The sequence below is a fragment of the Crocuta crocuta genome, unplaced genomic scaffold (genome assembly GCF_008692635.1).
Source record: "Crocuta crocuta isolate KB4526 unplaced genomic scaffold, BGI_CrCroc_1.0 scaffold114, whole genome shotgun sequence".
Taxonomy (NCBI): Eukaryota; Metazoa; Chordata; class Mammalia; order Carnivora; family Hyaenidae; genus Crocuta; species Crocuta crocuta.
In genome coordinates, this window is record NW_027530000.1 from 725,008 (window position 1) to 736,332 (window position 11,325).

Genomic DNA, 11,325 nt, shown 5'->3' on the forward strand with positions numbered 1-11,325 from the left:
ATCGAAGCTGCGGGCCGAGGCCGGGCTCGGGGCGCTCCCGCAGCGGGCGCTCGCCCAGTACCTGCTCCTCCTGCGGCTCTACCCGGTGCTCACCAAGGCGGTCACCAGGTCGGCGCGGAACGGCGGCGGAGGGGCCGGGGCCGGGCGGGGGGCGACCCGGGGCGCGGCCGGCCTCGGGGACCCAGCCACGTAGATGCATCCTGTGCAGGGATTTGAGTGCGAAAAGCGAAATGTCTGGGCATCCAAATGACCCCCCCAAAGGCCTTCAGTTAGCCAGGGAGCTCAGCATGGGCGGCTGTCCTCACCAGTAGTTACACACCTGGAGGCAGCCACAAAGCGTAGGGCTCCCTGCACACCTGCCCTGGACGTGACCTCGGGCCCAGCTTCTCCGGGGGCGGCCGCAGCCTGACCTGCGCTTGTTCTGAGGTTAGAGGGGCTCAGGCACGTGCCTCCAGCGCCGCTGGAAGCCTGGGCGGGGTGCGGCGTGTTAAGATTTGTATTTTTAGTCGGCTTTACAATTGCAGAAAAATGANCCTCCATTAGCTTTAATTACTTAATTTTATAAGCGTGTCCGCTTTTATTAGATCCAGACTTTCATAAGTGCGTACATGCTTCCTGTGTGCCAGGCATCAGCAGCAGTCAACATAGGTAGGTAGGGTCCCTACCCTCAGTGGAATTTCTATTCTAATGAGAGAGTAGATGAAAAGCAGATAAATATATAGCATGGATGAAGTGGTCAGGGAAGTTTTAACTGATGTGGTGACTTTTGAACAGAGGCCCGAATGAAGGAAGGGAACGGGCCAGGCAAGAAGGAAGCCAAAGAAAGCTCCCTGGGCAGAGGGTACTTCAAGGGCAAAGGTCCCGAGGGAGAAGCATGCTAATAATGGAGGAGTGGAAAGAAGAACGGTGTTGCTGGTGAAAATGAAAAGTTGAGGAAGGGATCAAATGAGGAAGAGGTGGCCAAGGATCAGCCCAAGAGCCTTTCACCCATACAAAGAATATTGACATTTTTAGTTCACAGAGCTTATCAGAAGGTAGCTGTAGACCAAGCCTTGGAGCAACTGGGCCTGTCTCCATGTCTCTGTTGAAATTTCTGTTGTGATCATTGTAGATTTACATGCAGGTGTAAGAAATAATACAGGAAGATGCCTCGTACACTTTGCCCAATTGCCTCCGTGGGTAACACTTTGTAAAAGTGTAGTACGATATCCCAGCCAGGCACTGGCAGACAGTCTGCAGATCAGATTTTCCCAGCTTTTCTCATACTGGCTTGTGCATGTATGTGTGTACACGTGCATGTGAGTGTGTGTGTGAAGTTCTGCTGTCTCCACCCTTTGACGTAGGGACCTTACAATGGGGCTGCTTTAAAAACCTGCTTTGGGGGTGGCTCAGTGAGTTGAGCATCAGATTCTTGATTTCAGCTCAGGTCATGATCCTAGGGTCATGGAATCGAGCCCTATGTCAGGCTCCGTGCTGAGTGTAGCTTGGGATTCGGTCTCTCTCCCTTTGCCCCTCTTCCCCACTCGTGCTCTCTCTAAAAAAATAAAAAATTAAATAAAAACCTGCTTTGAAAAGGACTCCTCTCTGCCCACCCTACCATGATCTCAGAACAGCCACACTAAGTATACGCAGGAATGGCCCCTTCCTGCTGGCTGCTCCTGTTTTCTGATGACATCTCTGTCCACAGTGGCATTTTGTCAGCACTCGGGAACTTCCTGGCCCAGATGATGGCGAAGCAGCGGAGAAAAGAAAACTGCTTTCAAAAGCTAGATGTCAGTGGGCCTCTCAGATATGCCATTTATGGGTGAGTTCCACGCGGGGCTGCTCTGACCAGAGCAGACTAACATGACACGGCTAGGCTGTCAAGACCGAGTCTCTGAAATAATCTAATCTTGAGAAATAATTTTTAAAAAGTCTTGAAGTAATCATGGGGAAAAAATCAGAATGATGGATACTGTTAACTTGTTTTATGGTTTTCATTTTGAATTGCATGAGTGGGGGTAGCTGTCTTCATTGGGCCAGAGATCTGAGGGCAGATAATTCACCTGAACGTAAATTAGACTTAAAGACACAAAGGCCATGAAAGAGGAAAACTACTTAGATATGGCTAGTTGTTTCTGTTATTTTCACAGCTTAAACATCCAGAAAATAAATACTTAGGTATCCTGAAAAATGTCCAGTTTCTGAATCACTTTGGGAACTGCAAAGAGCACAGAGATTTCGGAGTTTTACCTGCTTAAACCCACGTCACATTTTGTGGCCAACAATAGTATTTGTATAGGTGGATTATTTTGACCCCTGCTTCAGGCCACATAACCTGTGGCAGGATAGGAAGCCACAGCTGAGAACCACTTGTTTAAGGACTTCGGTGTCAAAAGTGGGAAGACCCTTAGGTCCCCCCATCTTTTTATTGCTGAATCTTACGGAGCTACGGATGTGTTGTACCAGCAGATGTCGTGGCTGGGTTCAGCTCTGTCCCAAGCATTCTACTCTTTAGAGTGCACAGTAGCAGGACAGACAAGCCAGTGCCCAGCACCAGGCCTTGCTAACTACCCAACAGGGTTTGCTGTAGAGCTCTGATACCAGGGTTGCACCCAGTTATCTATTACTGAGCACCTTCTCTGACCCAGGCCGCGTTCTAGGCACTGTGGACACAGCAGGGATTTAGACACACAATCCGTCTTGTGACGTTTACCTCTAGGAGGGCAAAGAGGGCACCACAGGACTAAACAAATGAGATTGGGACATGTAGTGATAAGTGCTATGAAGGCAGTGAAATAGGACCTGGAATCAAGAGTGGCTGAGACAGCAGCCAGTTCATTATCCAGAATGATCAGGAACAGTCTCCGAGCTGACAGTGTTGAGAAGGAGCTGGCCACATGAAGACTGATGGGGGATCTGGTCTGTCAGAGACAAAAGACCATGCTTGAAGCAGGTTCAAAGAAAGCCTATTTTCTAGAAGGACCGCACGCACCTGTGTGGTCAGTGATGGGGGATTCCAGGGGACAGGGTTTCGGACCTGGGGCTTGGGGGTGAAGCCGGACCCGAGACGGACACATCCAGAGAATGGCAGTCCTGCTCACCCCCGCTGCGGGGCCCAGGTTCTTCTTCACAGGGCCACTGAGTCACTTCTTCTACCTCCTCATGGAGCACTGGATCCCCTCCGAGGTGCCCTGCGCTGGGGTCCGCAGGCTCCTCCTGGACCGCCTCCTCTTTGCGCCGGCCTTCCTGCTGCTGTTCCTCCTCACCATGAACTTCCTGGAGGTTGGTCGCCGCCGTGGTACTTACGGTAGCTCTCTGGGACACAGCGATTCTTGACCTGGCATCCGCGGGTGGGATTCTGAGGGTCTGTGAACTTTCCAGTACACTCAAATTGAAATGTCTCATTTTTTGTTATGAAGTCAGACAGAAACCACAGTCACATTGGCGGTACCTGTCAGTCCGCAGTAAGAGATCACAGATGTTTTGCTATCACACAACCCAAAATATCTTTTATGTCTCAGGACCTGCCTTCAGGTCTCATCACTGAATGTGTTAAGGAAGCACATGTACTGGTGTATCATAAGATTCTCTTCTGAATATTTTGATAGCTGTATTCAGTATAGTCCCTGGTGATCTTATATATGTTATGTAAACAGGGTTCTGAGAAGGAGGGGCGTGGGATTCATGAAACAGAAGTTGCAGGCCCCTAAAGCTACTGCAGAGGCCTGAGCTAATCCACTGCCTGAACAGCATCAGTGCTCTAAAGAGGTTAACATAGGGGCGCCTGGGGGGCTCAGTCGGTTGGGCGTCTGACTTCAGCTCAGGTCATGATCTTACGGTTCGTGAGTTCGAGCCCCGCGTCGGACTCTGTGCTGACGGCTCAGAGCCTGGAGCCTGTTTCGGATTCTGTGTCTCCCTCTCTCTCTGGCCCCCCTCCGCTCACACTGTCTCTCTCTCTCTCTCTCTCTCAGAAATGAAAAAACATTTAAAAAAATTAAAAATAAAATAAAAATAAAAAATAAAGAGGTTAACATATCAGCATCGACTTAAAACCTCACAACTCATTGCGTGAGAGGTGCATTCACACGAATCACCAGCCATGTCTGTTCTAATGTGCCCAGCCTCAGACCCTTCGCAATTCACTACACCTCCAGCCTCTCCATCCGCTGTGTGCCCGAGATTGTCCTGCTCTGCCCTGAAAGTGATCTTTCCATCCAGTCACAGAAGGGAACTGCTTCTCCTGCAGGGTTTATTTTGAAATAGCATCTTGAGGGAGGTCTTGTTACTGAGGAGAGTGCCCCTTGTGGCTTCAAGTGATCCTTGTTGGGGAAGCAGGAAAGATGCATAATTTCAACTGTGACTGCTAAGTCCTTGATAGTAAAAAGAAGTGTTTGGGCAGCCGTGAGAAGAAGGAAGCAAAGGGCATCCACGTTAGAAGTGAAGGTACAGCAGTTTCTCTTTTATCCCTTGCAGCTATGAAAGGAATGTATTTTCATTAATACACAAAACCCCTGAACGCGTATGTTACCAAAGTGCACAAAGGGCCCAACACATAAATGACATTATATCACACACACTCTATAGATGCTTCTGCATCTGCATTAAATTTTTTTTTTTAATCTGAATATAGTTGACCTGCAATGTTATGTTAACTTCAGGTATACAGCACCGTGACTCAGCTTCTCAATACATTACACTGTGCTCACCGCAAGCGTCACCGTGACTCTGTTACAGTATCGCCGACTCCCTTCCCTGCGCTGTGCCCACTTCCAGCATTTTTTGATCACAGAAACCGTGTTTGGACTGCACGGTATTCTGCTACTCCGCCATATGTCTCTCCCTTATGCAAAAATGTGTCCTCCCTGCAGTGTACAGAGTAATACAAACAGCTGACACGTATGAGCACTTGTCCCAAGCTCTGCGTTGGGCCCTTCATGTCATTTGAGCCACAAGTCAACCCCATTTGACAGATGAGAAAGCCAAGGCCCGTGGCTTAAGTTCCCATAACTTACAAGCCCTTGAATCCAGTCGGACCCAGGCTTTGTGACCCCAGAGCTCTTTTTTCCTCCATGTGAGGTTTGTTTCCCCACACTCTTGACAACCGTGATTGTATTTTTCTTTAAATAGTTTGCAGTTTGATATGTAAAGACAATGTATACATCTTTAAAAGGTTGAACACCTTTTTATATGCTTCTTATTTTTCTTCTATGAACTTTGCCTATTTTCTATCAGTGTTGGCTTTTTCTCACTGATTGTGTATTTGTGTATATTATGGATATCAATCCTTTGCCAGATACAAATTGCAGATATTTTTTTCCATTTTTTAGGTGTTTGTTTAAAAAAAATTTTTTTTTGCTACTTTTGACAGAGAGACAGAAACAGAGCATGAGCAGGGGAGGGGCAGAGCGAGAAGGAGACAATCCGAAGCAGGTTCCAGGCTCTGAGCTGTCAGCACAGAGCCCAACGCAGGGCTTGAACTCAAAAGATCATGACCGGAGCCGAAGTCAGATGCTTAACTGAGCCACCCAGCCGCTCCTAGGCGTTTGTCTTTTAACTTCATATAAAGATAAACGTTTGAAGTTACATAAATAAAGTTTATTTATAGTGCGTTTTTCCACGCATGAGGTTAAAAAATTCATGCATTCAAATATGTCATTCTTTTTCTTTGTGGGCTTCCTTAAGGGAGGATACCGGAAATATTCTCTTAAACTTTGTTCTCTTATGATTTTATTATGCATTTTGACAAATGCAAGGATAATAGAAATATTCTATATTTTCCTCTAGTATTCTTATTTTTTTTTAATTATACGTGGGAGATACACTTCTGTCTTGTTTCTTCCACTTCAGTAACAAATTATCTCATTACCATCTATTGAAAAATCCCGTGCCTTGAAATGTCAACTTTATCATGTACTGTCATTCCCGTACGTGCAGGCCATTATCTGGACTCTTTGATCTTTTGCTGGATTCTATTTCCATTGTATGTCTTTTATTTTTTAGCTTTTAGTTACCATAATTTTATAGTATTTTAAAAATCTCTAGTAATCTAGGCCTCTCCTTGTTATTATCTTTCAAGAGAGTTATTTTTATGCTCTTACCCTTTCAGATGACATTTAGAATCAGTTTATTGGGGTTTGTTTTTTAAAAACTCCTGACAAGTTTTGCTTGAAAAATACATCCGTTTTGGAGATCATTTTGGGAAACACAAACAGCCAGGCTGTAAAATAGCAGCTCTGGTGCCCATTGCCAGCAGAAGAGCCCAGCGTGACATCAGCTCTGTAAGAAGCGATGGGGGCTGAGGGCAGCGGGCACAGTAGAGGCAGGGGGTCGCTCACGGTCAGCTTTCCGACCGTGTGGCTGGCGGCTGATCCCTGCAGTGGCGATTAGACACAGATGTGCTGTCTACACACAAATGGAACAAGATCCAGTTTTCGGAACCATCATGTTAGGGTTTGGGGGCCTCCAGACCTTGTTACCCCAGCTTCAGTTCTGACAGCAGTGATCGCTTACTGTCCACACTCCCGTCCTTTCCAGGGGAGGGACGCAGCTGCTCTCTCTGTCCAGATAAGGAGAAGCTTCTGGCCGGCGCTGCGCATGAACTGGCGAGTCTGGACCCCAGTACAGTTCATCAACATCAACTACGTCCCTCTGCAGGTGAGGGCCAGCTGGCGCCGTGCGGAGCCCGAGGGGCCCTCCTCGTCCCCAAGCCTGGTATCTTGGAATGATCGGTGGTTTTCACTCCGCCCGGAATCATTAGCATCTCTGGATCAGACAGGCAAAGCATGTGTCCGTGCCTCATCCGTTGGTCCCAGAAACGTTTCTGAAAAGCCCCCAGTCGAGGAACAGCTCAGATTTTCCAGGGGTGCAGTGTTGCCAGTGCCTGGCCCCGCGGGTCACAGCTGGGCTTACAGGCGGGAGTCGGGCAGTGCCAGTGCCCAGCAGGGGGCGCGGCAGAAGCGAGGGCAACCTTACCTGCAGTGACATCCACGTTCACCTGAGCAGCAGGCAGCGGGCGGGACCCGGGGGCAGGCGCCGCCGTGGGGGCGCCATGCACCGGGTTCAGCGTTTCTGGGCACCAGGGGGTCGCGGCCCAAGGTAGGCTGCTGAAACTGGGCCTCCACTCTGAGCACAGTGAGGGCCCGGAGGGGGCCCTGCTGTGATGCACGGTCTTTACATGCCAAGGACCCCCATCTGTGTCCGGCCCTAACACCACACCCAGGGGCGGGATCTGGTGGAGCGGCTCAGCACACCTGTGTGCTCCTGCCTGGGCTTATTACAGCCTCGAAGCAAGAATGTACAACCGGATCTTAGGAATCCAGTGCAGCCTTCCGCCGCTCCTTCCCTCCCACGGGGGTCACACTCAGCAAGCTCTCCCCCACCAGCAGAATGCAGCAACACGCAGGCCGTGTTTCTGTCCAGGGGGGCCCTGTAAAAACCCAACACCCAGGGTTTCTGGGAGAACTGGTCACACAGGAACCCTCTGCCTGGCACTTACCAGAATTCCAGAGCCCCAGGAGAGTAAGTGCTCAGCAGAACCACTTTGTTTTAGCAAGCAGTCTAGGCACAGGGAGCCATTCTCATCAGGTGGGGGAGGGCAGAAGCCCACAGGACCTGGAGGCTCCCAGACCCCAGGCAAGGGCTCGCCTCTCCCACGGGCCTTTCCAAGGACAGCGGCCTCAGACTTTTCTCACGCATTTAAGTAACCTACTTGGTTCCCCCCGGCTTTAGAGAGGAGAGACAGACCTGAGGCAGAACTCTCTGGAGCAAAGCTCCATTGCAAGGATGGGAGGAGAGAGGGAGGTGCAGGCTGGGTGGTCACACACACACCAAGGAGCAGCAGAAAACCAGAAGGCGGCGGTGACACAACCACGGTCCCTGCCGAGAGTGAAAGGAAAATGAAAACGGGTTAGTTTCGTGGCTTTAACAGTAACCCTGATCAGTGACCTTCCCAAGAGCAATTTCAGTGGCTCCATGGCGGCTGAAGCGAGACTGCTGTGAATTGAGGAGTGGGTGGGAAAGTAGAAATCGTAAGTCAGCAAAATTCTCTCAAGAAGTTTGTGAACAGGTGAGGAGAAATGGGAGAGGGTCCCTGAAGCTAGGCGAGGCCATGTTCTACCCTGGAGAGGGTGCTCGGGGTTTGGGCAAAGGCAGAGAGATACGGATCAGACAGGCTTTTCTTTACTAAGACAAGAGAGAGGCGCCTGTTCACTGGGGACCTCCCGTCGATGCCGCTTTCCTCGGGGAAGCCAGAGGCCAGGGCAGGGCCACACTGAGGCGAGAGGAGGTAGGATGGGTACTTTGAGGGGAGTAAAGGGGTAAACCTGTAGAGAAGGGCGGAGTGAGCTGACTGGAGACCTTTGGGTGCCTGGCCTAGGGCCTTGGGGCGGCGGGAACCGCGAGGCTGGAGCTTTGCCAAGGAGTATGAGGGAAGGAACAGGAAGGGAAGGCAATGAGGGCTTTGGGCGTTGGATTCTAATGTATAGAGAGAAGGAAATAAAGACCTAGAAGAGCTGAGAATGTGAAGGGATCTGCAGACGGGAGAAGGGGAGAGCCTGGAAAATGGAACCCTCCTGGGCACCCTAGGGACACACTGCCGGGAGGCTGTGGTCACAGTTTCCATGCTGGGTGGTTGCAAGCAAGTGCTTAAGGGGCAGTGGAGCTTATTATACTGAGCACCTACTGTATGCACCACTGCTCTGAACTCGAGGGGCACAGTGATTAACAAGATACACCAGACTGCTACTTTCAGGGAGCCTGTATGCCAGGGAGACTCACTAATGGCCACTTCAGGGTGGAGCACATCCACAAGATCATCAGAGCAGGGGAATGGCTTCAGTGGGGGCAGGAGGGGGGTCGCCGATGGGCTGGGCGAAGCCACCACTTGATGGCCAGCCCTGGGGTGAGCAGCTAAGCCAGGAGCTGGTGCTCAGTGGAGGATGCGGGACAGTTCTCGTCGGTGTTCCCTCCTGGCCTGAAACATGGCGAGGCAGCGTCCTGCTCACCCCTCCAGCACAGCGCTTAGTACACAGTGAGGCTCAGTGAGCAGTCCTGGGGGGATGGGCTCAGTCCGCCGGGCGGGTGCCTGGGAAGCCGTCGGCGCCCCGCTCACTGTGGCCTGTGTTCGCTTTGGCAGTTCCGGGTGCTTGTTGCCAACCTGGTGTCTCTGTTCTGGTACGTCTACCTGGCCTCTCTGGGGAAGTGAAGGTGGCCTGGAGTGAACGCAGACACGCTGCCCATGTGTGTAGGGACCCACCTGCCCGGGGTGAGAGCAGACACAACCTCGTCAGGACTTCAGCGGACTCCAGATCATGTGATTCAAGATGGAGAAACAAATCTGTTCATGTAAGAATCTTGTGTTTTAAAAAGGCAGAAACTGTCTTCAGGTGACTCTGCCTTAGTCGTAAAATACAGTAGCGATGATTTCACTCGTCTCCCTGAATTGAGTTAGGACGACAATAAACGATAATGTAGCCTTTTCCGTGATGGTTTTAATTTCTCAGAAGAACTGCTGTCACTTTGGAAGAAACGGGTGGCTAGAAGGCTCAGATGTTTTCTTTTTTTACTTAAAAAGAAGTTGTGGTCAAATCTGTGCCACTACTGCTTACCTCCGTGCGGCTGTTGGAAAAGGGCCCTTCTGGAGCGGGACTCCCCTCTGACGCGCGGAGGTCCTGCGAGAAGCACTCAGCACCCTCAGCAGACTGTTTTCTGCTGTTATTGCTCAGTTGTTAACCTTCCTCCTCACCTTTTCTCACTGTCAACACCCCATTCTTGTTGCGTAGCTACAATACCCTGGGATCTTTTTTCTGTACCACATGCAATTTCTATTTTCTCGGGGTTCATGGTTTTGTTTTTGGGTTTTTTTTGTTTGTTTTGCTCTTTCTCCCAATCATTTCCCCCAAAGTCTGCTGATCATACATCAGCGTTTAAGAGTCGGAGCCACTCAGGTGGTGCCCTCACAGTGGGCTGACCAAGCAAGGGCCCAGTTTGATTGGAGATCAGCCATTCAAAGTAACTGAAAAGTTGGACGCTCAGTCGGCTGAGCCATCCAGGCGCCCCCCAAGGCACCATATTTAAACAGAGATCTGGGTTTTTCTGTGGAACAGAGTCATTCTCCAAAACCCAGAGTGATTTTTTCCAACTCCTGGTTTTGGCTCAGGTCATGATCTAGAGATTATGAGAATGAGCCCTGCATTGGGCTCCGCACTGGGCATGGCGCTAGCTTTGGATTCAGTCTCTCTCTCACTCTCTGCCCCTCACCCGATGACACATAGACACACACACACTCTTTCTCTCTCTCTCTTAAATAAACATTAAAAAAATGTAAGATCATGTCAATTTCCAACTGAAAAACCTGCAAAGATGACCCAGCAATTCCTTTTCTGGGTACATACCCCCCCCCCAAAAAATGAAAAGGACTTGAAGAGATATTTGCACACCTATGCTTATAGCATTATTCACAGCAGCCAAAAGGTGGAAGCAACCCAAGTGTCCAGTGATGGACGATGGACAAACAAAATGTTATATGAATAAAGCAGAATATTATTCACCCTTAAAAAGGAACTCTGGCACATGCTACAACATGGCTGAACCTTGAGAACGCTATGCTACATGACACAGGTCAGTTCCAAAAGGACAAATACTATGTGATTCTACTTACATCAAGTCCCTAGAACTGTCTAATTCCTCCAGACAGAAAAGGGAAAGGTGGGAGCTGGGGGTTTGGGGGAGGCAGATAGGGAGTCCCTGTTTGATGGGGACAGAGTGTCACCTTGGGAAGATGAGAAAGTTCTGGAGATGGATGGTGGGGTGGCTGCACAACAGTGTGAAATATACTTAACGCCTGGGTAAGATGGTGGGCACCTGGCTGGCTCAGTCAGTAGAACATGTGTCTCTTCATCTGAGGGCTGTACGTTCAAGCCCCACATTGGGTGTAGAGATTACTTAAAAATTGAAAAAAAAAAAATCTTTTGACAAGACCCCAAACTGGTTAACATAGTCAATTTTGTTGTACGTATTTTACCAGAGGAAAACAAAACAAAGCCCCTGAAGTTTCCTAGTCTCACCAGGTTCTATCACCCCTTCTAGCTCCTCACAGCCTCAAGGCTGGGACTCCCAGAGGGGCCCCCAAGGGGTGTAGGCCCGTCCCTCCGCTCCCCCCAGGGTCATACACCCTGGGGCCACTCCTCTTCCACCCCCGCAGGCCCGCCGCGGGCTCAGGCGCTCCCGCCGCGCCCCCGAAGGCCGCTCCACGCGGGCAGCGCCGCAGGAAAGACTAACACCCGGGCCTGCCGCCCCGGATCCGGGTGGGAAGAAAGGTCTCCGAAGCGTCGTCCACCCCGCCCT

The 11,325-nt window shown here is 50.2% G+C and overlaps 1 protein-coding gene across 1 annotated transcript in view; it reads left to right on the forward strand.

Annotated features, from left to right (window-relative positions):
• The window catches only part of PXMP2 (peroxisomal membrane protein 2), a 10,395-nt gene extending 935 nt beyond the window's left edge, over positions 1-9,460 (forward strand). Inside the window, exons 2-6 of the mRNA XM_077763611.1 lie at positions 8-108; positions 1,688-1,804; positions 3,102-3,264; positions 6,517-6,636; positions 9,116-9,460. Of these exons, the coding sequence (XP_077619737.1) occupies positions 8-108; positions 1,688-1,804; positions 3,102-3,264; positions 6,517-6,636; positions 9,116-9,184 (570 nt within the window). The 3' untranslated portion in view covers positions 9,185-9,460. The remainder of the gene's footprint in view (positions 1-7; positions 109-1,687; positions 1,805-3,101; positions 3,265-6,516; positions 6,637-9,115) is intronic.
• The last annotated feature ends 1,865 nt before the right edge of the window (positions 9,461-11,325 follow it).